This window comes from Erpetoichthys calabaricus, chromosome 12, assembly GCF_900747795.2.
Source record: "Erpetoichthys calabaricus chromosome 12, fErpCal1.3, whole genome shotgun sequence".
NCBI lineage: Eukaryota > Metazoa > Chordata > Cladistia > Polypteriformes > Polypteridae > Erpetoichthys > Erpetoichthys calabaricus.
The window spans coordinates 13,095,732-13,118,985 of record NC_041405.2 but is presented as its reverse complement, the minus strand read 5'-3'; the positions used below and the strand labels follow the sequence as shown (position 1 = coordinate 13,118,985).

The 23,254-nt window shown below is 39.6% G+C and overlaps 1 protein-coding gene and 1 long non-coding RNA gene across 9 annotated transcripts in view; one reads left to right on the top strand and one right to left on the bottom strand.

Annotated features, from left to right (window-relative positions):
- The window catches only part of LOC114661888 (amine sulfotransferase-like), a 164,806-nt gene that overhangs the window by 25,739 nt on the left and 115,813 nt on the right, over window positions 1-23,254 (bottom strand). For 2 of the 8 annotated variants that reach the window (XR_007936401.1, XR_007936400.1), the window contains one exon: window positions 6,078-6,852. The exons of 3 other annotated variants lie outside the window; for them this stretch is intronic. Coding sequence is in view for 3 of the 5 variants with exons in the window: in XM_028815111.2 (XP_028670944.2) it covers window positions 7,039-7,157; window positions 10,542-10,722; window positions 11,973-12,067; window positions 16,685-16,811 (522 nt within the window). In the remaining 2 variants the exon portion in view is untranslated. Of the gene's footprint in view, window positions 1-6,077; window positions 7,158-10,541; window positions 10,723-11,972; window positions 12,068-16,684; window positions 16,812-23,254 lie in introns of those variants that run through there. 3 more of the 8 variants (XM_028815111.2, XM_051934608.1, XM_051934610.1) reach the window with 3 other exon arrangements.
- Window positions 1-23,254, top strand: part of LOC127529791 (uncharacterized) — a 97,471-nt gene that overhangs the window by 26,455 nt on the left and 47,762 nt on the right. The gene's annotated exons all lie outside the window — the stretch shown is intronic.

The following is a 23,254-nucleotide window of genomic DNA, read 5'->3' as shown; positions in this document are numbered from 1 at the left end:
AACGAGAGAACTACTTAACGGATTTAGATCGGGTTCTTTTCTATAATTTGCTTGAACATTCTGGTTGATTTTGTGACTTCTCTCATCACGCCAACAATTATAGTCGCGCTAATCCAAGAAAGAGGCTTCGGGCCGAGGGGAGGGGAAGCGTGATGTCAGGTGTGGGGAGCGAGACAGGGCCCTCCTCACTGTCCTGTTTCACTACTACACAGTCGGAGCCACGGGGGACGGCTACTATATAATAAAGACAGTTTCAGTCTAAACCAATAATTATTACGTTTTATGCAGGTATGCATTTTGTGAAAATTTGACTCTGTTTCTGGCCAGTTTGCATTCTTCACACAGCATCGTTGCTACTGTTGAAGACAATTTTAAAGGCCACATCCAAAATTAATTTAGCATAATGCCTGCATTCATTCATTATTGAACAAAAACAGATATACATTACATGAAAACTTTAGCAGACTCTGCTTTTATCCAGTTTGCATTCTCCACGCAGCATCAGTGCTGAGTTTAACTTTATTAACATGCATACTGTCGCAGGTGGCTGGGGGGGCAACCTGGCCGGGACGCCCCGGAGGACCAGAGGAGGGCTTATGTCTCCCTCAGACCATGTGGGGGTGACCACCCTGGTTGCTATGGGGACCACGGGTACAGAGCTCTGAAGCTCAACCCTGTATGGGCCCGTGGTCACCGCCAGGGGGCACCCCAATGCCTTTGGAGCCCTGGACCTCAGCACTTCTGCCACACCCGGAAGTGTTGGAGGGAAGAGGATTGGGGAAGATTGCTGGAAGACACCTGGAGTACATCCTGGTGCATATAAAAGGGGCCGCCTCCCTTCATTCAGGGGCTTGAGTCGGGAGTGGAGAAGGACGGAGCTCAGGAGGAGAGGCAAGGAGGCGACCTGAAGAAGGAAGGCATTGTGTTGTGGCCAGGACTTTGGGGGACTTTAGGGGTTTGTGTGGCACTGAACTGTAAATATGGACACTGTAAATAAACGTGTGTGGGGTGATTTAAACGTGTCTGCCTGTCGGTGTCCGGGTCATCTTCCACAATACCATTAAAATGAAAACAATTGACAACAGAGATAATTGATGTTAACGAAATCGATTGTTGCACACACCACTCACTACCAAAATTGGTAAAGATGACTTTACAATTCAGTATTAGAAGTGGAAAGAAAATGATAGGTTTCCAGTTCATTGATTTCATTTCCAAACTAGTAACGCTCATATTTTGCAATCCTCACCAGCATGAATGCTTCTTACCTGACACCTTGCTGAACAAATCTGTTATTTTTGTGCATCTTTTTCAAGATTGTTTTTTCTTTCTTTCTTTCCCATTTCCTCTCCACTCTAACCTTTTTCTTCTTTGACTCCATGTCAAATTCTTTCTAAATAACGGTAGCGTCACTACTACATGAACACCGCACTATTCTTCTAAGTTGTGTATGAACACAGTTGAAACAGTGATCATTTTATTATGTTTCATGAATAAAAAAAAAATAAAATAAAACATTTTGTGTAGCCTATTCAGTCCCTCTCTCATCATAACTCTAAGGTTTAACTGACAGAGCGCGACAGATGCACTTTAAAAATATTAAAATAAAGTAAAAACAAGACACGTTCATTAACAAACTTATCATGAAATAATGAACAACAGTTACATTTAAAAACACAAATCATTCCACTCGCATACGTATTTCATTAATAAAAAAATAAAGTAAAACATTTTGTGTAGTGTATTCAGTCACTCTGAGGGAAAAAGGAAAAAAACACCTTTAAAAATGTGACCATACGTTACACTTCATTAAAATCTGAAGCAAAAATAAAACAAAATAAATACACAGTGACAAATACCAAAACCCGTACAACATCTAAATATAATTCAAAGTGTATTACAAACTTTTAAACAATCTTCATATACAACTTTGATCACAAAAGCACCAGGCGTACGCACTTCTCATCATTGCGCTCCTGTTTAACTGTCAGAGTGAGAGACGCACGCGAAGTCAAAACTTGAACAAAAATCAGAAACCAGAAAAGAAACCCTCCAACGTTAAAATGAAAGGATTTGTGCCCACTACAGAGAAATAACACCAGCTCGTTTTCCAGTATAATAACATTATATATTTTCACCATTAGTTTATTTCATTGGTTGCTCTGAATGCAGGCTAGGCCAGGCAGCAGGCCACCGGGAAAACTTCCGCTGATTGTTAACGTCAGTCCGGCTCTGGTTGGGACTCAAGTATTATGAATTTGAGGTGAGCTTTGGATTTCAGAGCTACTTGAGAAAGTTACATATTTTTAACACCATCTGTGTTTTTCTATGGGTGCTGCCATTTCTTGCTCTTCTTTCTGATTTTTAATTTAATTTCTAATTTTGTGTTGAATGAGCGGTTGCTCACAGAGTCCTAAATGAGGCACATTACCTGCATTGTGAGAGAGCATCAGTTACGGCATTACAGCCATGTGGTGCGATTCCCAAATGGTGATCCGGCCTGCAGGATCCTCATTATTGAGGGCCCGAGTGGCTGGACAAGGCCAAGGGGACACCCATGTAACACCTGGCTGTGGCAGATGGAGGGTCATTTCCAAAGGGTGGGACTGGACTGCGCGTCTGCCTGGGTTTTGCCAACCAGGATCCCGAGCTGTTTCGTTGTGTAGCGGGTGCGGCAAAGCACTGTACCAGTGCATGCTCCACAACGTGACCTGACCTGACCAAACTTTGATGAAAGATGAGCATTACGTTTGGTTCAGACTTTAGCTTGTACTATCTTCCAGTCATGTTGGTTAAAATTTACTGTCTCTTCCTTAGTTGTGGTAGCCTTTTCAGGAGACTGGGCAGCGTACTATGAAGAGCCACTTGGCTTTGTATGTTTTTCAAAAATATTAGTTCTTTAGTGGCACTTTACTGGCTTTTGTGGTTCCTCTTAGACCCATTTCACTCTGTGTAGGGTTCTTTGTATATGAAATTGGTTCTTTGGGTTTTGAAAAGGCTCCTAATCTTTAATTATAGTAAGCCACCTAACAAGATACTAAGATCAAGACCACCTGAACTAAACCTGTGTTATTGTATGCAGTAAGTGCCCTTTCAAAATTAGCACTCCATTGGTATTTCACAAATCTGTTATGAGCTACGGGTATTTGTGGTACCTGTTTTGGATCTAAAATGACAAAGGGTCTTTCTTGAACTCTCATGTGGAGTGGTTCTTTTCAAAACAAAAATGGTTCTCCTATGGCATTATTCTGAAGAACCTCTTTGGCACCGTAATTTTAAAGACCATAGGTACATGGATTGCCCAGGCACTTAGCAAGAAGAGCTGCTGTCCATTCGGTTTGTATTGGAATGATTTGCAGCACTCTTCTTGCTTTTATTCTGTTTTAGGCACATTAGGACTCTCATTTCTGACTTTTGATTTCTGGTTCACGTTCTAACTTTAATGGAAAGATCGGCGTGACTTTAGGCACAGAGTTTGGCTTGTATTACAGTAATCCGTCCTCCATCGCGGGGGTTGCGTTCCAGAGCCACCCGCGAAATAAGAAAATCCGCGAAGTAGAAACCATATGTTTATATGGTTATTTTTATATTGTCATGCTTGGGTCACAGATTTGCGCAGAAACACAGGAGGTTGTAGAGAGACAGGAACGTTATTCAAACACTGCAAACAAACATTTGTCTCTTTTTCAAAAGTTTAAATTGTGCTCCATGACAAGACAGAGATGACAGTTCCGTCTCACAATTAAAAGAATGCAAACATATCTTCCTCTTCAAAGGAGTGCGTGTCAGGAGCAGAGACTGTCAGAAAGAGAGAGGAAAGCAAACAAATCAATAGGGCTGTTTGGCTTTTAAGTATGCGAAGCACCGCGGCACAAAGCTGTTGAAGGTGGCAACTCACACCCCCTCTGTCAGGAGCAGACAAAGAAAGAGAGAGAGAGACAGAGAAAAATAAACAAGCAAAAATCAATACGTGCCCTTCGAGCTTTTAAGTATGCGAAGCACCGTGCAGCATGTCGCTTGACGAAGCAGCTGCACAGAAGGTAGCAACGTGAAGATAATCTTTCAGCATTTTTAGACCAGCGTCTGTATCGTCTAGGTGTGCGAACAGCCCCCCTGCTCAATCCCCCTACGTCAGGATCACAGAAAGTCAGCGCAAGAGAGAGAGAGAAAAGTAAGTTGGGTAGCTTCTCAGCCATCTGCCAATAGTGTCCCTTGTATGAAATCAACTGGGCAAACCAACTGAGGAAGCATGTACCAGAAATTAAAAGACCCATTGTCCGCAGAAATCCGAGAACCAGCAAAAAATCCGCAATATATATTTAAATATGCTTACATATAAAATCCGCGATAGAGTGAAGCCGCAAAAGGAGAAGCGCGATATAGCGAGGGATTACTGTATCTCTAAGTCATCCATCCATCCATCCATTATTTAACCCCTGTGGCAGGCGACCGGGTCCCCTTCTACTTATGTTCTGGGGGAGCAGCCATGGGCTCCTCAGTACCTCCCCAGGACACTTGGTGGCAGCCTCCCTGGCTGACGATGGTGCCTCAGTTTCCCGCAGGGTTCCATGGGAGATGGAGTTCTCCACAGCCCTGTGGGGATCTGGGGTGGCCACCAGGGGTGCTGAATGGATCCCGGAACCAGCCTGGACAACTCTACAGCCCACCCAGGAAGTGCAATAAGGAACAGGTGATCAAGCACCTGGAGCACTTCAGGGTGGGCTATAAAAAAGTCCAGCGACCACTACTCAGCGGCCAGAGTCGGGTGGAAGAAGGACAAAGCTGCGGAAGAGTGGTGGTGAAAGAGAGAAGGGTTGTGTTACTGTGCTTGGGACTGTGTTGTGGCTGGAGGGTTCATGGGGAAGATGTGCCCTCCAGCTGAAGAAAGAAATAAAAGTCTCTTTGTTGATTTTTACATGTGCCTCAGTGTCAAGTCTGTGTCAGGTCGGGCACTACATAGCGTCCATCTCACACCCGCTATATCCTAACTACAGGGTCACCGGGGTCTGCTGGAGTCAATCCCAGCCAACACAGGGCACAAGGCAGGAAAACAACCCCGGGCAGGGTGCCAGCCCACCGCACTCTCTAAGTCATTTTCATTTAAATTTACTGTTGCTTGATAAGTCAGTATATCCCGTTCAGGAAATTGATGAGCTTACTATGAAGAGCCACTTGGCCATCTAGGTACATTAAGTGCCTAGACATCAAACAAAAAGAGTGGCTCTCCTTCCAGGTTGGGTTGGTATGATTTGTTTCATTCATCTTACTTTGTTTCTACTTTAGGCACATTAGGAGCCTTAACTTTGAGAATGTTAATCTATAATGCATAAATAAAACCTCTCCTGTTTATTTTAGTGCTCAATCTTGTCATCTGGTATCACATAATGTTTATAAGAAAAGTGGGGAAATATTTAGCTGCAGTAGCAGTGAACCCTGACGGTGGCCAAAAGTGGAACTGGTCTACATAATAAAGAGCCTGAAAGTGTGACTAGGGTCACCCTAGGACTCCTTCATGATAAAACCCTAACTAAAAACATGTATGGATCCTGCATCCATGTCTACAAATAACATCCCTGTACAACAAAATGTCAGGTTAAAACCGATACTAAGTACAGCAGCATCTTTAATCCGGAGATCCATTTGCCAGTGCTTCCTTGCAGTGACATTAGCCTTGTGTGTTCTTGTTTTGTATCAGTCTTCTGACCATTTCATTTTCTGGCTTTTTAATTTTTCACTTTGCAGTGGTATATTAGGTTCTCGGTGTTTTATGATGATAATAATGATGTATTTACATTTTTGTACTCCTTGTATTTCCTTATTCTGTGTCTTACTTTTACTTTTTTTTAAATGTGTTACTCATATTTAATTGTAATCTCCAGAAACTGCACGCATGTCATAATAGCAAGGTCGAATTCCATTACTGCGACACACCATGGATAAAAGTTAATCTTCTCATTAATATTTAATAAAAAAAAAGAAAACACAACACTTGTTTTTGGACTGAAATTTCAAACTACATTGTCGAAATCACCATGAACAAATGAGAATTATGGGAAACAAAAACTGTATGACACAGCTTTGGTGTTGGTTGGAAGAAAACTTTATTTTTGTTTCAGCCTGATCACAGAACTCGGTCCCAGTAACGTTTAACAAACTTCAAGCTTCTCTGGCTGTGGTGTGAGGTCAGTCAAGGCATTCCTGTGACAAGCCCTGATAAAGTTGATTGATGCTGGTGTGTAATTGTAGATTTGGAGACTTCTTTCAACCATTACAATTTCTCAAATGTGACTCCTTGGTGAAAGGTTTGGTTCTTGGACTGTGCATTGAGGCAACGCAGGCTTGCATCCCCTTCCAGGAAGGTTCATCACAGTTCTATGTGTTTAAAATGTCTGAGACATTGAAGTAATCGTGGAAATGGAGATTATGTGGCCTGAAGCTTTTTGTCATAGCCTTTGTCTGATTTATAAAGATTGTCCATCATTTGTACCATTCAATTTGTGGATTCTATGGTTTGACGCTTGCTGATGGATGACTAAAGGGGTTTGGCTTGTGGGTTAATGTGTATTTATATCCAAGTGAAACAGAAAATCATGACTCACCACTTAAGAGTTCCTAAGGGTTGAATACGAATCAAAATATATCTTATTTAAAATTTCCTGGGGTATCAATAAAAGTGATATGTGCGTGTTTGTTATGAATTTTTTAAGTAGTTATACCCCAGTGAAAGTTTAGATTTCTTTAATAATTGGAGTATAAGAACAGGCTAATGAATAATGAAGGCATTTTGTAATAGAATTTTAGCTTATCTTTACCAGAGGTACCATCAGTTCTTCAGGGCATTCTTATTTGTACCTCTGGCCCCAGACCTGCTCTTTTTTTAATCAAAAAGTGTGTATTCATACTGTACTAACAAAGGAATAAAGCACCCAAGTACACTCTAAATCAACCGACACCGAAACTGACCTCCTCAAATTGCAAGTGCTACCATCAAAATGTAAGTGCTATAAAAAACGGAATTTGATCCTGCAGTAGAATTTCTCATTCATCGAGATCCCAAATCATCTTCAAAGGTACTCCCTTCATCTTTGCTTGGAATACTTCATCAAAGTATTCATTTTGTGCCACGGTCAGGGTATGTTTCCAGTCTCCAACTGTGCCTAAAGAAAGAAAGAAAGAAAGAAAGAAAGAAAGAAAGAAAGAAAGAAAGAAAGAAAGAAAGAAAGAAAGAAAGAAAGAAAGAAAGAAAGAAAGTGAATGTTATTCAAAATCTATTTTTGTGACAATACTTTCATCAGATATTAAACAGTGAAGTATCATGTAACAGTGACAGGCCGTACAATTCTCAATTTTCAAAAAATAAAATAAAAAAAATGAGCAGATAATGTTTTTACTTAGAGCAAGAAGGAAAGCATATGGTTCCTCTCTGGAAGCGTTTTTAGGCATTAATTATGAATGTGTCTGTCAGTAATTTAGTAATTAAATAAAGATCGCTTCACTCGAGTGGAAAAAACATTCAACAGAAGTGTACGTTTTCCTCAACTTGGACAAACGTTGCTAGGTAACAGAACGGGTGGGGGTCTCTCGTGGCGACTCGTCGTGTAGTTTGTTTTATAGCAGAGAAGCCCCTATAATGTACATGATAGTAATGTGAAAGAAATGCATAAATAGATGTGATTTTATTGCTGTGTTATGATTTAAAGCTTTACACGGCTGCAGGACGGATGTAAACATAGTAGAGTGAATGAGGCTTTAGGGAGAAGTAGTTCTTATTACACATCAAAAAACTTTGAAAACCTCCAAACAAACTATAGTGGATTTTGTTCATTTGTCATCTCCATAACAGATTTAGTGGCAGTTTTGAGAAACTGCATGCGAATTGAAACTTGCCTGTTTCGATCATCACTAGTAATGGAAAGGCAGACCCCACCTTGTATATGGACAAGAACAGAAGGACACTTGGGTTTATTGCTATCTCATTCTTTATAATTTTAATGTAATGCCTCCATAAGTCAGCTTTTCGTTTTTTTGTACTTTGGCCTTCTTGGGCCTTATTTAGGTTTGTAAATGGCTCACAAGTGCCCTATTATGGTCCGCAATGAATATATCTATATACAGTATGTCTTTGTGTATGTTTTTTATATTGTCATGCATGCACATCTGAGGGTCACCTTCTGCACTACCACTCCAGGACACAAGGGGGTGCTGTCACTGACAAATTCATCTCCTTTTTCTCCCACAGCCCTTGAGAAATCGCCCACAGAGAGAAACTGACTCCATCCCTTCCATTCCCTCCGCTATAAATCTGAGATGCTCCTTGCATGACGCATCTCATTTTGGAGAGAGCCTACTGATGAACGAAGCTCCCATCCAGATTCTGACCGCTCGACAGAACGTTAAACCACCCTGAGTTTGTTTTGTTTTGCTGCTCTTTACTTTCTTGAACCTTCTTGTACCATCGAGTGCCTACACTGTATATATAACACTGTATATATTAAAAGGGTAGAACCAGTTGGTGCCCTAACATTTAGTTTTGTGGACTGTGATTTTCCTCAGTCGACGACAATATATACATATATTTACATACAGTTAGGTCCATAAATATTTGGACAGAGACAACTTTTTTCTAATTTTGGTTCTGTACATTACCACAATGAATTTTAAATGAAACAACTCAGATGCAGTTGAAGTGCAGACTTTCAGCTTTAATTCATTGGGGTGAACAAACGATTGCATAAAAATGTAAGGCAACTAAAGCATTTTTTGAACACAATCCCTTCATTTCAGGGGCTCAAAAGTAATTGGACAAATTAAATAACTGGAAATATTAGAAATGAACGTTTTATTTGGTTGAAAACCCTTTGCTGGCAATGACAGCCTGAAGTCTTGAACTCCTGGACATCACCAGATGCTGGGTTTCCTCCTTTTTAATGCTCTGTCAGGCCTTTACTGCAGCGGCTTTCAGTTGCTGTTTGTTTGTGGGCCTTTCTGTCTGAAGTTTAGTCTTCAACAAGTGAAATGCCTGCTCAATTGGGTTAAGATCAGGTGACTGACTTGGCCATTCAAGAATTTTCCACTTCTTTTCTTTAATAAACTCCTGGGTTGCTTTGGCTGTATGTTTTGGGTCATTGTCCATCTGTATCATGAAATGCCACCCAATCAATTTGACTGCATTTAGCTGGATTTGAGCAGACAGTATATCTCTGAACACCTCAGAATTCATTCGGCTGCTTCTGTCCTGTGTCACATCATCAATAAACACTAGTGTCCCAGTGCCACTGGCAGCCATGCACGCCCAAGCCATCACACTGCCTCCACCGTGTTTTACAGATGATGTGGTATGCTTTGGATAATGAGCTGTTCCACGCCTTCTCCATACTTTTTTCTTGCCATCATTCTGGTAGAGGTTGATCTTGGTTTCATCTGTCCAAAGAATGTTTTTCCAGAACTGTGATGTTCTTTAGCAAAGTCCAATCTCGCCTTTCTTTCTATTCTTGAGGCTTATGAGTGGCTTGCACCTTTGCAGTGCACCCTCTGTATTTACTTTCATGCAGTCTTCTCTTTATGGTAGACTTGGATATCGATACGCTGACCCCCTGGAGAGTGTTGTTCACTTGGTTGGCTGTTGTGAAGGGGTTTCTCTTCACCATGGAAATGATTCTGCGATCATCCATCACTGTTGTCTTCCGTGGACGTCCAGGTCTTTTTGCTTTGCTGAGTTCACCAGTGCTTGCTTTCTTTCTCAGGATGTACCAAACTGTAGATTTTGCCACTCGTAATATTGTAGCAATTTCTCGGATGGGTTTTTTCTGTTTTCGCAGCTTAAGGATGGCTTCTTTCACCTGCATGGAGAGCTCCTTTGACCGCATGTTGTCTGTTCACAACAAAATCTTCCACATGCAAGTACCACACCTCAAATCAACTCCAGGCCTTTTATCTGCTTAATTGATAATGACATAATGACGGACTTGCCGACACCTGCCCATGAAATAGCCTTTGAGTCAATTGTCCAATTACATTTGAGCCCCTGAAATGAAGGGATTGTGTTCAAAAAATGCTTTAGTTGCCTCACATTTTTATGCAATCGTTTTGTTCACCCCACTGAATTAAAGCTGAAAGTCTGCACTTCAACTGCATCTGAGTTGTTTCATTTAAAATTCATTGTGGTAATGTACAGAACCAAAATTAGAAAAAAGTTGTCTCTGTCCAAATATTTATGGACCTAACTGTACGTGGGACATTCAAAAAGTTTCCACACTTTTATATATTCCTTGTAAACGGTGAAGGCAAAAATATATTTTGCTGATGGCATTAAAAAGTTGGTTCCACACTGGGAAAATTGCATCACAAATGAAGGTGACTATGTTTGAAATTCTTAATAAATAGAGTTAAAAAAGTAGTGCGGAAACTTTTTGAGCGTTCCTGGCAGGAAAGAAAATGAGTGATAGAGAGAAGTATAAATCAGAACTATAATATATTAAATTAATACACTTTAAGAGAACTTTAAACCACATTAAAATTCAGTGAAGCTGAACATCAGTTACCTTTCCGCATAAAACGTCCTTTTTTCTTGTCGGCAACATGATCAGGCATGAACTCATAATTTGCTTTTGGATCATTCCTCATGTTTTTAAAAGTGGACTTTTCTACAATTTTGTCAATGGTGGCGTCATCCAGCTGCTTGCCAACGAATTTACTTATTTTTAGAACTGCACTGCGGAGATCCTAAAGGTGGGAAGGCATGACAAAAAACATAATGTTATCAGGCTGTAAAGTGTTAGAGTCAATCTGTGATTTTAATGCATGAAACACAGTTTAAAATTACCAAACAAACACACCCATGCCACACATGCATTTCCTATATAAGAAATAATCTCTGTTTTTCACATTTATTATCTGTGCATGCAGACAGCCAGTAGATATTGAACAGAGATCTCTGGGTGATTCCAAACTTTTGGCCATTTGAATCTTTTCTTTTTCGCTACTTGTTTTGAAATTCTGAAACAGAGCATCTAAGGCCACAGTCCCAGAGTCGTCTGTCACTGTAACACTGGAATCTGGCCACAATAGACGGAGATGTTTCTTGAGAGAGTTGTTTCGCTTTAGCAGTTTTAACTTTAGGAATGTTAGCACCTTGCAACCCAAGGAACAATCGTCTTTTGGCTTTATTGAACAAAATAACATACATTAACTGTGCTAATGCAATTAGTTTCTATAATAACCAAATATATATGCCAAAGATATAAAAGAAACCAATCGACAAAACCAACACAAAGTTATGGTTCCAAAGAGAAGTGAAAAGTCCTGAGTGTAGCTGAAGTAATTTCACAAGGAAATAGAATATGAATTACTGCTAATCCAAATTACAAGAATTTATTAAATATACTTTCTGCCTTCAAATCACCTGCTTGGTGATAGTGTTACGTATTGGCTCTAAGTTATGTGAACGTTATGCTTTATTGTTGTTTTTACTAACTTTCAGGTATTATTTTTGATGTCTTGGGGTATAAAAAAGAGAAAAGGTAATCTCACCCCTACCACTACAAAACTGAAGGTTGACATGCTCCAATCCTTTCTTTTTAATCCTCCCTTGTGTAATTAGTTTTGGGCAATAAATTACTCTTCTGAACCTTTTACAGGACTGTACTGATGCACTGGGTATGAGGTCTGCGCCATAACACCCCACTTTGTCACAAGTTTTAATGGAGAATAGATTGATTGACTGTCACGATGTAAACCAGGGCAGACATGAAACATACCGTTAAGCTTTCTTTTAAATGTACTTTTCCAGTATCCTGACAGGAACTTCATCATAGCAAACATTTCTTTTTCCCATCAAACAACAAATTCTGAGATTTCCTTCCCCTCACATTGGCAATTAGCGGGTACCCAAGTGAGATGATTGATTTACATAGATTGTTCCCTTTCAATCAAAGCATTCGTTATTTTTAAGAAATGAACATCAGATGAATTACCTTGCTGATTTCTTCATATGATAAAAAGAGGGCATTCACTTGGTCCTTGTGATCATACCAGCCTTTGACATGATCAAACCAGGAGCCTCCAAGAACTAACAGAGCAAGAAACAAAGGATTAGTAATATTACAGTGAAGAGGGGCAATAATTTGGTGTAGAGGGTAGGACAGCCAGTCTTATTGCCTTTTGAAATGCCTTCAGTTCTTTCACTTTTTCATTGTTTGACATTTACATAAAAGTGACATTAATAAAATAAATCCATTCATGTTTTTAAAAAGTTAATTTTTGATTAGCTTAATAACTTAACTATTCAAATTTTTAGATATTAAAAAAACAACATATAAAAGTGTTTCTACCCCGCTTAGTGAAAAGTGAACATTTCAACCATCCATTAGCCAACCATAATATATCCTAACTACAGGGTCATGGGGGTCTGCTGGAGCCAATCCCAGCCAGCACATGGTGCAAGGCAGGAAATGAAGACCCCAAGCACGGCTCCAGCCCACCACAGTGCGCACAAACCAAGCATAATTTAGGATCGCCAATCCACCTAACGTGCATGTCTTTGGACTGTGGGAAGAAACCGGAGCAAAACATGCAAACTCCATGCAGGGAGGACCCGGGAAGCAAACCCAGGTCTCCTATCTGCGAGGCATCTGCACTACCACTGCGCCACATGAACATTTCACGTTTAAGATATTTGAGATCTTTTTCTAGGTATTAGGAAACAATAAGTTACTTTGTTCAGTCATTTTCTATAAATTGATCTGATCCCTTCAAATCGTTTTTTCTTCATTTACAAGGGACGTTCAAAAAGTTTCCGCATTTTTTTTAACTCTGTTTATTAAGAATTTCAAAAACAAATCACATCAGTTTTCTATAAAGTTATCTTCATTTGCGCTGCAATTTTCCCAGCATCGTACCAACTTTTTAATGCTCAATTACTACTCCTTCTGCCATCACTGTTTCCAATGAAAATATAAAAGTGCAGAAACTTTTTGAATGTCCCTTGTAGTTTCCATATTCTAGTAATTTTTCCAATAAATTAATTTATGTGTCTTTTTTGTATAAAAACGATCTTGAACATACACCTCCAAAGGTTTTCCCTCTTACTCTCACTTTGGTTCCTAACATATTAAAGCAAAAATCATTTCTTCTCTGACTCCTAGTGTATAAATATTCAAAGCAGTATGCACATCATCACGTATCATGTTATTTATTATTGTCAATTTATTTGACTCTCTACCGTAAGATTCCTTTACATCACAATTTCTTTTATTGTTCTTATCTTAATGATGAACAAGCCTTAGATGTCCAAACATAATTTTGTCAAGTCAGTTCATAAATCTTACTGTTGTGTCAACCAAAATTGAGCTTCAGAAAGCAGTCAATTAAAAACACATGAAATAAGACCTGGGGGTAACTTTAATCACTGGCTGCCCAGTGACATAGTGGGATTCCATTAAACACCTTCATCCATCTCTGCAGCATCCTCTGCCCTCACACACATCACCTTCAATTTCTTTGCCACCAAGTAAACTTCTTCTTTCCGCCAGTTTTTCTTTCTACCAACAGCTACCATACTTTTCCAAACGGGCCGTCCTCCTTTATGCATATGATACGACTAAACATCATCTCATCCTCCTACCGTGATTTTCTCCAAAGTAAACCTGACTGATTTTAAGTTTCTGGACTTTCTCACTTGTTTTTCTTTCTCCTTACACCCAAAACCTGAGCACTGAGACAAGTTCACCACCATGTTTTATGCTGGCAGTGTTGCCAGATGCCACGTTGATGTGAATCTCATGGTTGGCAACAATGAATAGCAACTGTAAAAAATCTGGAATGTTCCATTAAAAAAAACCAACACAAAATGTTGTATTTTGAAAAGAATAATTAATAGAAATAAACACAATGTTGGCCCATTCCAAACATAATAAACAGTCTATAGTTATGCCAGCTAATCATGCCAGAAAATTATATATAATAATTAACATTTAGAGGCATCTCAGAATAAATTTCTGATATCTTAAATGGAGCCTACCTTTTGCGATATCTGAGTATTGTTTCCAGATTTCTCAAAAAATGTTTGCTTATATTTTAAGATATCTGTAATACATTATGAGATATTATCCATGCATATCAAGATATCCCAAATACACTTTCAGATTTCTCATCATTTCAAAATATTTCAAATATATTTTGAAATATCTCAATTGGACTTTGCATGCATTTTAATATACCAGAAACTGAGAGATCTTCAAATCACTTCCTGCAGAATTTCCTATTCTTTCAATGGGAGTTCCTGTCTATTTTGAGATATCTTGAAATGCATGTGAGATATCGCAAAATGAGCAGGAAGTTATTTTGAGATACGTTGAAATGAATTTCCGTTATCAGAAAATGGATAGCAAGTTATTTTGAGATATAGGGAAATTTATTTGAGATATCTTAAATTGTCCAGCCCGGGTTTGTTCTTGCCTTCCGCCCTGTGTTGGCTGGGATTAGCTCCAGCAGACCCCCCGTGACCCTGTGTTAGGATATATAGCAGGTTGGATAATGACTGACTGAATTGTATTGTAGATAACTGAAAATAATGAACATTTACAGTCAGTCCTCCACTTTAGTGGTTCTGAAGAAATGATGTGAAAGTCGAAAACGTGAATGTTAATACATTGAACCTATGGGAAATAGGGGGTTAGGTTCCAAAAACCAAAAACTGCAATCTTTTGCTAGAAATAGTTCAAAATGCACTTTTCTGAATACAATTCTTTATAACATAACATTATTTTTGATAATATGCACCTCTCATAACACAGATACCATGGAATAAAATACAGTACACAAAATTCAGTCGGTAACATGCAAAAAACCTTCTCTCTCAATAGTGAGCTTTTATGCTAGCATTTAAAAATTAAAAAAAAAAAGTTGTTTCTGTTGGAAAAGACCAAGACTGGCGAGGTGTCCACATCATCTCCAATACTCTTTCCTTCATGACTATCGTTGGAGATCATAAAGGACACACCTGCTTTGCATAATATTCCATACTCAGTTTGACATCTGTGGCGGAGCGACGGGCGCTGAGCAGACTCCTGTCAATCATGGAGAATCCACTGCATCCACTGAACAGGATCATCTCCAGACAGAAGAGCAGCTTCAGCGACAGACTGCTGTCACTGTCCTGCTCCACTGACGGACTGAGGAGATCTTTCCTCCCCCAAACTATGCGACTCTTCAGTTCCACCCTTTAAACGTTAACATTATACAAAGTTATTTTCTGTTATACCTGCATTGTTATCACTCTTTAATTTAATATTTTCTTTATCAGCATGCTGCTACTGGAGTATGTGAATTTCCCCTTGGGATTAATAAAGTATCTATCTCTCTAATTTAATCTAATCTAATCTAATCTAATCTAATCTAATCTAATCCATCAGCGATGTCTGCTTCATGCGCCAATTGAGATCCTTAAAGATCTTGCTGTATGTGAGCATAGCTGAGGTGAGTTCATGTTTAACCGTGAGGCTGCGATCGATAATGGAGCTGGCAGCCCCAAAGTCTCTGGCCTGCTAGTCGATTCATTAACATCAAACTTGCAGCCGACATTCTGGCTTGAAGTTTATCTAACGCCTTTGTTTTCTCACTAAGGTGCCTCACTGACGGCTTAATGCCCAATGGACTTGCACCATGCTTTGGATGTATAATTGCAATACAAACTTGAAATTTTAAGAAAATCAATGAAAATATGCAACAAATACATGGGGGAGATCTTTACTGTCTGAGTAGGGTGAACAAGACCAGTGAAACATCAAGTGGGCTGCTAGCTGCCTCCTCAAACTTAGCGTATTGCGGCTCTCTTTTTTTTTTTTAGTGTATATAGATGTGAACCCCATGAACATGCAAAATATGCAAAAGAAAAAAGGGGTTACAAACCAAATTGCGAAAGTTAAACGGACGAACATTGATGATTTACTGTATATGTTTAACAGGAGACAATTTATTTATCACTAGCTGTGCAACCCACCTGAGATGGGTTGAAATCTATGTAATCAATGTAGTCATCAGTGCTAATATTTGCAGTGCACCATGTAATGCATAAGTCTCTGTTATAGGTCCTTTGGAATGGAAATCGTAAAAGCAGAGTTAATGTTTGTGATGTGCCATCTTTTGGAAAAACAGAGACAAAGCAACTGGATGGACACAGCGACAGACACACAGTCACTTATCCTTTGAGTAAGGTGGTTAACTACGGGTTTGCTGTCCGTTGGACCAGGTTATCCACAGTACCACTGGGCTTTGCTATTTAATTCACCACTCTATTCTGAGCTCCACCTGATACTTTGGACACCTCATGAACCATCTAATTGTTCTCTCACATTTTTAAGCCATGTTCAGTCATAGTTGTCTCCAGACTTATGTATTATATGTCTAACTCTACAAGACTAGCAGAACCCTGCATTATAAAAGCTGACTTGATGTCCTTCATGCTCCTCAAACCCAGAAAACAAGCAAGCAAAAAAAACCAAACATCAGCAGTACACAACAGCCCAAGTACTTCCTTTTAGGAACATGAGAGTCATGGCCACTGTACTTGATCCCACTATATTATTATCATGTTTCACACACTATTTATTAATCTGCGTTATTTGGTCCATGCATGTCAAAACCAATAAAAAAGAAAGAAAAGCAAACAAAGCCTTCCATCACTCACCCTTTCCATTTAAGTATCTCTCAATTAGCTCAGTAATCGATGGCATTGTTTCCAGGTCATTCATCATCTTGGAAAAGTGGAAATAGGATACCATGGTATCTTTAGGATTTCGGAACACATAAATTACCTGCAAATAAATACAGGGTTACTTATCGGTACATCTGCTCTTTAATATCTTGACAAGACTAGAAAATTAAAGGAAAATATGTCCAAAAAAATTCTGCTTATGGGACCGGGGACCCAATAAGAATCTTTCCCAATTTTAATTTCAGCAGAAAACAAATTATTTACATGGCTAACCTATCGTAATGGAATCCACCCAAAAATGTTGTGGACACTGTCACATATATTCACATGGGAGGAAGTTAAAGGGCCTGAATGAGGGTAATCCCATGCCAGACCAGAGGGTGGGAGAGTGTATCGACCCTTTCTCTGCAGACCGATTATGGGAAATTCCACCTGATTCTGAGGACGTCACTTCCGAGTCAGGGCATGATGATGTCACTTCCGGTTGTAGCCCCGATGACGTGACATCCATTTTTGTGCCTGATGATGTCACTTCCGGTTCAGTGCATGATGATATCACTTCCAGTTCTGGCCCTGATGACATCACTTCCTGTCCTCTCCTTTGAAACCGCCATCTTTGCCTCATCAAGATAGTTCTGTTCTGGACACAAATCTGTACTCAATTGTACACAACACTTAACTTTTTTGCAGCCAGGAAGCAATATACGGGTGGCTGCTCCAACTCTTTTAGTGGCTCACTTGTCTCTTCTTTGACAACACGAAATAATCACTAAATCTCGTGTTGAAGGACACCAGTTAAAATTAACGGGAAGTGCCTTTAAGACAGAAACCAATAAACATTTCTTCACAAAAAGAGTCATGTGAATCGGGAACAGGCTACCGAGTCATGTACTCGATGCAGAAACACTGAGAGCTTTAAAAATGTGGATGTGATATTGGGACAAGTGAGTGATTACCTTGACGAATAAACTTCATGGACTGAGTTGTCTAAATCCTGTGTCCGACTCCTTGCATTATGTCCTTATAGAACAATAACTAACATTTATTAATGATGTATTATTGATGTATTAACATCTATTAATTGATGAACCAGAAGAAAAGGGTTTTTAAAGGTGGTGATCAGCACGTGCAGAAGGAACTCCGAGTCCAGCTCAGGGCAGTGAAGGAGCAGTACAGGAGCAAGCTGGAGCAGAAGGTGCAGAATAACAGCATAAAGAAAGTGTGGGATGGGATGAAAATTATCACTGGCTGCAGCTCGAAGCGGGGTGCCACCATCGAGAGAGACACGGAGACAGCAAACCAGATGAACAACTTCTTTAACAGGTTTGACCACCCTAACCCACTCTCACCTCGGAGTACTGCACCCTCCACCCATCCTTCTACTGTTCTACAATTACAGCAGCCCAGGTAAGCAGAGAGCTGAGGAGACTTCGTGCCAGCAAAGCAGTGGGTCCAGATGGAGTATCGCCATGACTGCTGAAGGCCTGTGCGCTGGAGCTGGGGAGTCCTCTACAGCGCATCTTCAACCTGAGCCTGGAACAGGGGAAAGTCCCCAGGCTTTGGAAAACATCTTGCATCACCCCAGTTTCAAAGGTATATCGTCCTAGTGAGCTGAATGACTTCTGGCCTGTCGCTCTGATGTCACATGTGATGAAGACCATGGAGCAGCTGCTGCTTCACCACCTGAGGCTGCAGGTCCGTCACGCCCTCAACCCTTTGCTCTTTCTTCTTCGCTTAGTCTTTGATGTGTCATCTAGAACGTATATTCTCCTGTTAAAATTTATAAGAGCAGAGAGCGCAGGGAGTGTGTCTGACAAAATCATTCACACAACTGAGGTTAGATGATCGTGGTCTTGTTTGAAAATAGCTGTAAGTAGGGCGTGAATTGAAAGAATCTCATATTAAAAGTCTCTGTCTCACGGGACTTCATAGCACCAGCGTTTTTGGAATCTTTTAATTCTCACTGGCAATATGAATTAGACAATCTACAAGTCTCCGACTTAAAGTTTAAATCTACAAGTCTCCGACTTAAAGTTTAAATCCAAACAATATATTCAATCTCTTTTCGCTGTTCCGTTATTTCACCAAGTAATAATTTCCATTTGTTTGCGCTAATGCGATCTTTCCTATCCTTTTTTTGAGACTTTCAAATTTTCGTACTTCCATTATCTCTAACCTGCTCTGCATGTGTACCGCGCCAACATTTTTAAATTCTTTATGACGTTATACTTTGTCATCTACTCTTTGTCCTTTATTTCTAGTCCCAGGTGTGGACTCGTCTCGCGGGACATATAAGTGTCACTCCAAGAAAATCATGTCTCATCTCCTTCCAAGATTTTTTTTTTAGAATAGAGAGACAATATAAAACACAAAATAGCTAATCACATAATCCCTTTAATATAATACCCCTAAATCATCCCTGGTGCAATCGATTGGTTTTAGAAGTCCAAGAATTAGTTCAATAGAGATCACCTGTCTTGAGGTTTCAGTTGATGTTAATGCACCTGAATGTGGAAGGTCCAGGTAATGGACAGTCAGTATGGTGGGCTAACTTACACAATGAAGACAGAAAGAACACTCGGAGCAACTCTGTGAAAAGGACATAGAATGGAGACAAGAACGTATCCAAGTCACTGAATATCCAGCTAAATTAATCATGAAGGGATGGAACGAGTATGGCAGTGTTGTAAATCTCCTAGAGTAGGCCATTTGCAAAAAAACTAAACAAGATGAGTGTGTGAGGCCATCAAGAGACTTATGGAAACTCTGAAGGAGTTACATGCTACAGTGAGCGACTGTGCAGAAACACAACCATGCCAAGAGTTTCACCCGATTCAGCTTTATGTGAGAGTGACAAAGAGAAGGCCACAATTAACAATAAATAAAACCGCTAGACTTTACCAGAAGGCACATTGGAGACTCTGAAGTCAGCTGGAAGAAGGTTCTGTGGTCTGGTAAGACCAAAACTGAGCTTTTGCAATCAGACTGTGTTTCAACACTGCAAACAAAACACACCATCCTCACTGAGAAACATCACTGCGTAGGATGCTTCTCTGCATCAGGCCCTTGTTAGGGTTGTGAGGGGAAATGAATGCAGCAAAATACAGGTAACGTCTTGAAGGAAAACTGGATGCGGTCTGCAAGAAACCCTTTCGAGGAGGGGTGTCAAACTCCAGGCCTGGAGGGCCGCAGTGGCTACAGGTTTTCATTCTTAATATCTTCTTAATTAGTGACCAGTTTTTGCTTTAGTTTTAATTCACTTGACTCAGGCCCCTTCGTTGTTTCTTTATCCTTAATGACCAGCCAAACAATAATGAGACACAAAACGAGCCGCCACACGAGCAGCTCACCTGTGCCCATTACATAATATCTGAAAATGAAGAAAGGCGAAGATCTCAGTAAATTAGATCTCTCAGGTCACCAAAACATTTTGACGGTGTTCTTAGAAAAAACAGAAAATCAACAGTTTTGAAAATGTCTGCTGTGACAGAATGAGAGCAGCAACAGGCCATGGAATTAAATAACGGGTTTAATTAACAGCAAGAATCGGCTTCTCATTAAGAAACTGGTTGGAGTGAAATTAGTTGGAAAATTAGTTAGTTTGAAGCCCCAATATAGCTGGTCATCTGTTGGCTCGTTTCATGTCTTTTTTCTGTTTGGCTGTCATTTAATGAAGGAAAGAATTAGTTCAGAGGACTGACTCCTTAAAAACAGGGAAGGGTAAAGGAGTTAACTAGCAGTGAAAACTGGTCACTGATTAGGAAAAGGGTCAGAATGAAAACCTGCAGCCACTGCGGCCCACCAGGCCAGGAGTTGCACACCTCTGCTTTAGAAAATTTGTTTTCCAGTAAGGCAATGACCGTAAGAGTAGGGCCGAGGCTACATAAGAATGGCTTAAAAACAGCAATGTTAATGTCCAGGAGTGGTCGAGTCAGAGTTCAGATCTCAACCCCATTGAGAATTTGTGGCTGAACTTGATAATTTGGCACTCCACACATGGTTTCTCTAACACCTCGAGCAGTTTTACAAAGAAGAATGGGGACAAATGGCAGTGTGGAGCTGACAGAGCAAAAGACAGACCTGAGCACACAACGCTGTCATGGCTGCCATAGGAACATCTACTAAATACGGACTTGATGGAAGACAATACTTATGAGATCAATTATTTTGTAAGGTTTATATTTGTAAAGAATTCAGGGCAGTTTTCTGACATCTGTTTTCTACACCCAGCTACCGTTATACTACAATCAGTGGAAACCCCAGATAGGTGGTCTCCATTGAGCTAATTCTGTGACTTCTAAGACCAATTGGCTGCATTAATGATAGTTTAGGTGGGTCATATTTAAAGGTGGTGAATACTTAAGTGATCAGTTATTTAGTGTTTTTATATTTGTAATTCATTAAGACCTCTGTGCAGAGGTCTATTTTCACTTTGACTGCTGAACAGAGTCAGAAAACTCAAATTAATATAATATTGTATAATAATGAAATGTGAAAACGTCCAAGGAGGGGAATACTCCTTACAGATGTCATACATGCAAAGGAAAGAAATGCCTCAGATATATATATATATATATATATATATATATAAGGAATCTGACAAACATACATCAAAAATATGTTGATTGATTGACTTTTTTTGGTTTGTTTTGTTTTTGAGTCACAAATTTGGACTGGGGTCAAGGAAACTTCAATTGTTACAGGGCATCACTTTGCTCTTTTTTATGATGATCCCTTTTGTGATGAGCCAATTACAGTCCATATTAGGAAACATTTTTGTCAAAAACAAAACAAACAATAAAAGGCATCTATAATAAGAAAAAAATTGCTTCCAGGGGCCAAATGAGGAAGAGTGGGTGGGGATGACTTCAGGCCTACTTCAGACTTAAAATAGAAATAAACACTTTTAATAACGAGTAGGTAGGATGAGGCCTAGCATTTGTTAAATCATATGACACACTTGTAACAAGCTGCCCAGCTGGCATAGTTTTGACCAGGGTGGGACAAACATGAAGGGGGTACATGACTGGACAAGGAGCAGAGCAGTGCAGGGATACAGTCCTGTTCTTACAACCAACGCTGGCTTTCAGGTTGGGTGGCAGATTACTTTTAGTTTGTGTTTTTATGAAGAAGGCCAGGCAGCCCAAAACAGTTTTGGGAAAACAGATTAAGAGGGGATGTGTTGCCCTGTGCAATGGCACTGTTGCACAGTTTCAGACTCCAGGCACCTGCAGCCATAACTGAACAATCTGGGGAAGGGAGAATTGGAACACAGACAAAGATGACTGTTCCCAAAACAGAATTCTGATTTATTTCAAATGGGCCAATAACTATTGTTTTGTCTTGTTAGAGTAATATATTGCTCTACTTTCCCCTATTGTATTATTTAATAAGTAGCCTTTGTCAGAATGCCTAATTCCACAGACTTACCACTGTTTATAAGGTATTATAGTATGTAACTTATCCCCACCTTCTCTTCTATATCTATAACCTCAGGCAATTAGATGTAGTAAAAAGACAATCAGGACTTAAGTTACACTTTAAATAATATATTATTGAAAATATTCATAAATAATAACAATATGCAAAGTACATTTGAATATTGGCAACCATACAACCTGATTAAATGGTGATGTGTAGTTTCAGGCGGCACACAGACTTGTAGTCATTTAAAATCTCTAGTTAAGGCATCATTGGTGCTCAGCTTTCTTCAGAACAGGCCGTAGGCCAGTTCCAAAATGGCTACTAAGCTGTGGTCTTCATTGTGTTGTCCTTTCAGTTCATGGTGTGATGGTCTTCATCAGATGTTAGTAAGAGAGATACTTCTTCATCATTTGTTGGTTAGTAAGAGAGAGAGAATGTGGTTGAACAAGCAGATTTATAGATTCTCTGTCCAACCCCTACAACCAATAGGACGTTATGGTACTTAATAGCTTCTGATCCAAGCCAATTCCAAACTGCCATACTATGTATGTGTACTTTTCTACTTTTATTTTTCTATTTTTATCATTCTTTAATTTAATATTATTTATTGTATCAGTATGCTGCTGCTGAAGAATGTGAATTTCCCATCGGGATTAATAAAGTATCTATCTATCTATCTATCTATCTATCTATCTATCTATCTATCTATCTATCTATCTATCTATCTATCTATCTATCTATCTATCTATCTATCTATCTATCTATCTATCTATCTATCTATCTATCTATCTATCTATCTATCTATCTATCTATCTATCTATCTATAGACCAATGGGGGAATACAACATCTTAAAACCTGCCACCCCCAAGACCATATGTCTTTATGGCTTTCTTGCAGGGATTGAAAGACTTTAGCAGAGAAACACTCAAACTGGTATAAGGCACACCCACCCTCCCCCAACTCTGTCATAAAATTCAGAGAGACCCATTCCTAAAGGGGGGGGGGGGGGGGTAAACACTCACTAATGTAACACTAAATTACATTGCTTTGCCTAAATTACAAATAAAGACATATAAAATATTTATCAAGTTATATGCAAAATCTTACATCACAACAAC